Source organism: Lampris incognitus, chromosome 2, assembly GCF_029633865.1.
Source record: "Lampris incognitus isolate fLamInc1 chromosome 2, fLamInc1.hap2, whole genome shotgun sequence".
Lineage (NCBI taxonomy): Eukaryota > Metazoa > Chordata > Actinopteri > Lampriformes > Lampridae > Lampris > Lampris incognitus.
This window is the reverse complement of record NC_079212.1, coordinates 36,446,676-36,451,855: the sequence shown is the minus strand read 5'-3', so window position 1 is coordinate 36,451,855 and position 5,180 is coordinate 36,446,676. Positions and strand designations below refer to the sequence as shown.

At 49.2% G+C, this 5,180-nt stretch overlaps 1 protein-coding gene across 1 annotated transcript in view; it reads right to left on the bottom strand.

The window, feature by feature from the left end:
- The window catches only part of LOC130129894 (nucleolar protein 4-like), a 14,772-nt gene extending 13,926 nt beyond the window's left edge, over positions 1-846 (bottom strand). The window contains exon 1 of the mRNA XM_056299579.1: positions 822-846. Within this exon, the coding sequence (XP_056155554.1) occupies positions 822-846 (25 nt within the window). The remainder of the gene's footprint in view (positions 1-821) is intronic.
- Between the last annotated feature and the right edge of the window lie 4,334 nt (positions 847-5,180).

Sequence of the window (5,180 nt, the reverse complement as noted above, 5' to 3'; positions counted from 1 at the left end):
CAATTCAGTATGGCCGGGTCACCTGACCTACATGTCTTTGGACTGTGGGAGGAAACCACAGCACCCGCAGAAAACCCACGCAGACACAGGGAGAACATGCAAACTCCACACAGAGGACGACCCGGGACGACTCCCAAGGTTGGACTACCCCGGGGCTTGAACCCAGGACCTTCCTGCTGTGAGGTGACCGCGCTAACCACTGCGCCAACCGTGTTGCCAATTCCAAGCATCACCCAATTGTACCCGGCCAATTACCCCACTCTTCCAAGCCGTGCCGGTCGCTTCTCCACCCCCCTCCACCCCCTCGCCAGCCGCTTCTTTTGACCTGACAGTGAGGAGTTTCACCAGGGGGATATAGCACGTGGGAGGATAACGCTATCCCCCCAGTTCACCCTCCCCCTGAACAGGCACATACCCACATCCGGCTTCCCACCTGCAGCCACGGCCAATTGTGTCTGTAGGGATGCCCGACGAAGGAGGAGGTAACACGGGGATTTGAACCAGCGATCCCCGTGTTGGTAGGCAATGGACTAGGCCGCCACGCCACCTAGACGCCCCCCCCCCCACATCAAATTTACCAAGAAGTTGAGAACCTGAAGGTGAAATTGTAATTGAAAGCCACGAATGCTGTATCCCAACATGGTGACGTGGGAATTAAAGCAGAATCAAACATCTGTGTGCCGCTGTAAACAGGAACATAATACTACATCCTCTATACAGGAGACTGAGCCATTCAATTAACAAGGGGGCTAGGGAACCTGGACCACATTAACAAACCGATTCTGATTCTGGCCAATCCTTCGTTACTTTTGTCGTTTTACGATCCTCCAGTATGACGCTGTCCATAGTGCTGATATGGGGACAGGCTGATTCACTCGCATCCAACAAGGGTAATGTCGAGGGAACAACGGATTGTCTCCATTCAGATTTTCACTCAGACGGGAACCAGAGTAATTTGGTTTTTGCCATGTACATTGAATGTACATAAATTTGCCTTACATGAATTCATGTGGGGATAGCTGACCACTCTTGTGCTGATATGAGTATATAGGCAGGATGGCACACCATGAGTATTCTTCCACCATGTCCATTAAGGCGACATGGTGTGTAATAGGTCTTCAGCTGTGAAGGGATGGTCCAACAGGGGAAATAATTACCATCAGACCACCAAAGAAACCATTTACCATGTACGGAGTAAGCTGAAACCCATTAGCGTAGTTCTGGGAATGGTGGAGTACAAACATGTCGACAGGTGATAAAAGAAGATGGAAGTGCTTGTTCAAACGAGGCTGAACTCATTTCAGCGAAATATTTCCACCCGCTGGCCAGCGATGAGACAGCTGGACGTAGCACTTCCTTTATCGCGAGGATTTGACAGTGATTATTTTGACATTTGAAAAAAAGTTTTTTTTCTCCCCCCCTGTTGGAAGGACCTAAAATGATTCCTTAGACGCTCTTATGGAATATTTTCTGAAGTGACTGACTGTGTGGCAGCCGCCGGTGTCTCTGAAGAACTCCACCTGCAAGGCAAGCTGAATAGCTGGCTGTAGGCCACACACAGGTCCCTTGAAATGAAAGCCACTCCATTTTGTCATGCGTTCTCTGCATTTAACCCATGCTATTGTACAGGAGCAGTGGGCAGCTGCAGCGCCCGGGGACCAACTCCAGTTCTTCTTTCCACCGCCTTGCTCAGGGGCAGAGGCAGGAGTATTAACCCTAACACGCATGTCTTTTTGATGGTGGGAGGAAACCGGAGCAGCCGGAGGAAACCCACGCAGACACGGGGAGAACATACAAACTCCAGAACATACAAACTCCACATAGAAAGGATCTGGGGTGGCCTGGGGGTTCGAACCCAGGACCTTCTTGCTGTGAGGTAACAGTGCTAACTACTGGGCCGCCTGACTAGGTGACCCAGTAGTGTGTAAAATCTGTTTTAGTTTACATGTAATCACTGCATTGTAGGAAAGGAGTCATACTCTCAAAATGCCAACCACCTTCATCATCATCATCATCATCACCCCACTGCACCCCCATCCCCATCACTGCATTCTGACAGAATACTCCCTCTTCTCTTTTTCCTCATCAGTATCATTGTTACTATCGTTATATTAAAAATTGTATTAAAAATCCTTTCCCACCCATCTCTCATCTTCATCATCACCATAACAGAGAGCCATCATAAGTCAGACTGCATGAGTCAGTTACTTTGTTCCAGCCAGTGCCACTGACTGAGCAACTCCTGTTGCTATCAACAAGTCATATCATTTCAGGTGAGCCAAAATACAACAACACAAAGACAAATACGCTAGAGCTTACACACCGTTTTAATAGAAGTGGGCTACACTGGCAGGGAATAAACCTACTGCAAGATCGTGTTGCCAAAACCAAATCCATCCATCTGTGTGTGGGTCTCAGTGTCTCTCTCTCTTTGACTCTCTCTCAAGTCTACTGAATAAGTGATCACGGAATTAATGGGTGTGTGCCAAGCAGGGTGGCAGGCTAATTTGGTGATTGACTGCTTGCCCGGTTGCCTGGCTCTGATTGCTGGCTGGTTATGTTGTGTCTCTGTGAATACAATAGCTAGTCTAAGGCCTCAGTCCCAAACCCTTGTACACATAAACAAATTCGCAAAACTGCAACAAATAAGACACGTAGGGTCACTTACAGCTGAGTGGAGAGTATTGTGTGTGTGTGCGTGTGCGCACACACACAGCCTGCATACATGAGCGTAACCCTTTGAGAGAAACTCACGTGCCTCAGAGGCTGTGTTTGGGCGCACATGTGTGTGTGTATGTATGTGTGTGTGTGTGTGTGTGTGTGTGTGGGGTGATGGAAGGCAGTATTGAGGTCAGCTTTCCTGACTTTCCAAAGCAATCACAGAGAGAAAGAGAGAGCGAGAGAGAGAGACAGAGAGAGAGCGAGGGAGAGAGAGAGAGAGAGAGAGAGAGGAAAGGGGGATAGGATGTCAGTAACGGAGATGTGGCGATCAACTGATCACGGAATTTCTATTTCTGCTGCTATTTCCCTATAATGTTTTACTGCCAGATATACTCTCAGTATGAACCAGCCTCATCTGTCTGTTAGAACCACTGTGGACTGAGCCGAGATGCAGTGGCATGGTGTGGCGATGGGGGGGATAGAGAACTGTAGTGACCAGAGAGGGGATAGAGCGATAACACAAAATGATTCGAGAGGGAAAAGCGAGTGAATGCAAACGATTTATGAGGGGAGAGAGAGAGAGAGAGAGAGAGAGAGAGAGAGGGTTGAGGATGGTGTAGCCTGTCATTCTATGGGTGTGGGAGGGGTGGAGCACACACAGACCACTGCATAGGGAGAGGGAACGAGTAAGTGACAGAGAGCGGGGTAGAGAGACAGAGAACAGAGCTATAGACAGAGAAAGAGGGGAAGTGATAGAGAGATGAGAGAGTATTAGGGACAGGGTAGGAGAAAGAGGGATGGAGAGAGGGAGAGGGCTTGGAGGAGGCTGACAGAGGAATGGGGGTTGAGGGTAGTACAGCATGGCAGAGGGAAGGAGGTCGGGGGGGGGGTGATGAGGGAAGAGAGGGGGAGTTGAGACGGGGAGGGGAGAGGTAGAGGGCACAGGCTAGGAGGGAGCGGGACAGAGAGAGATGAACCAAATTGATGGAGAAGGACAGAAGAATAGGTGAAAAGAGAGCTAAAGCAAGTCAAATGGGTTATAGAGAAAGAGAGAGAGAGAGGGAGGAATATTGAGAGAAAAAAGAGCAGAGAGAAAGAGGGAAAGGAAAGAAAAGAGATAAGGAAATGGGGAGGAAAGAGGATAAGGAAACAGGGAGGAAAAACTAAAGCAGACCTATAAGGAACTGGGTAGGGGGTGGGCGGAGGGAAGAAACGGAGATCATACGGAGGTGGACAGAATGCCACAGCGAGAGAACGAGAGAGAGATGGGGATGGAGAGCGCCACAGCGAAAGAGATAGAGGAGGGGAGAGCGAGGTCGAGGTAGAGAAAGGGATGGGGAGCAATAGCTAGGCAGGGAGAGGGAGAGGGAGAGAGAGGCAAAGTAGCAGAGCATAGTGTGTATTTATGAGTGTATGTGTATTCATGTGTTGAGGCAAATTCCCCTCAGCAGAGACTACCATCTCTGCGCGCACACACACACACACACACACACACACACACACACACACACACATACACACGTTCCTCGCTCCCTTCCTTCTTGCCTCCATGTAGTGGGAAACTCTGCACTGGCCTGCTCGATTCCCTCTCTCTTCCTCCCCTCCCCTTTCCTCCTCTTCCCTTCCCAGACCTTAAAGAGACATGAGTCTCCATGTCGTATGTGTCTCTCCATGGATGTTTAGGTATACAGCATGGGTGTATATGTATATATGTTAGCATTTGTAACATCTCTGTATCTATGCTGAAGTGCTTATCCATTTTTTTCCATATTTGATACCTTTTCCTACTGGCATTTTCAGAGCAACAGCTATTCAGTGGATTGTAACCGCTCTTCTGTATGCTGTGTTTCATTGGTGTCGGTGGGTACTGCCTGTACCCACCGACACCAAGGTATTCAAATGCAATGGCCCCCACATGAAATGGGAAGGAAGTTGCGTGCTAAATGTGGAAGAGAAAGCAACGGTAAAATACAAGGCTAAACAATATCTCACGCCGGATTAGCTTTAATTAAATGTTTCCTCTGGATTGATATGCTGCTCAATATAAAAGCGTCGGATGACATTACTGATCAGTCTTCTTTCTCCAAAATATGGCCGCTACTGCTAGATTGCAGACTGTGCCGGTGTTGCACCAAAATTTGCAACCATCACCCATTCTGATCTGCACCAGTTTTGAATTGAGTGCTGAGATTTGCAGTTTAAAAACGAACTATTGGGGCGTCCGGGTAGCGTGGTGGTCTATTCCATTGTCTACCAACACGGAGATCACTGGATCGAATCCCCGTGTTGCCTCCACCTTAGTCGGGCATCCCTACAGACACAACTGGCCGTGTCTGCGGGTGGGAAGCCGGATGTGGGTATGTGTCCTGGTCGCCGTGCTAGCGCCTCCTCTGGTCGGTCAGGGCGCCCGTTCAGGGGGGAGGGGGAACCGGGGGGAATAGCGTGATCCTCCCATGCACTATATCCCCTTGGTGAAACTCCTCACTGTCAGGTGAAAAGAAGTGGCTGGTGATTCCACA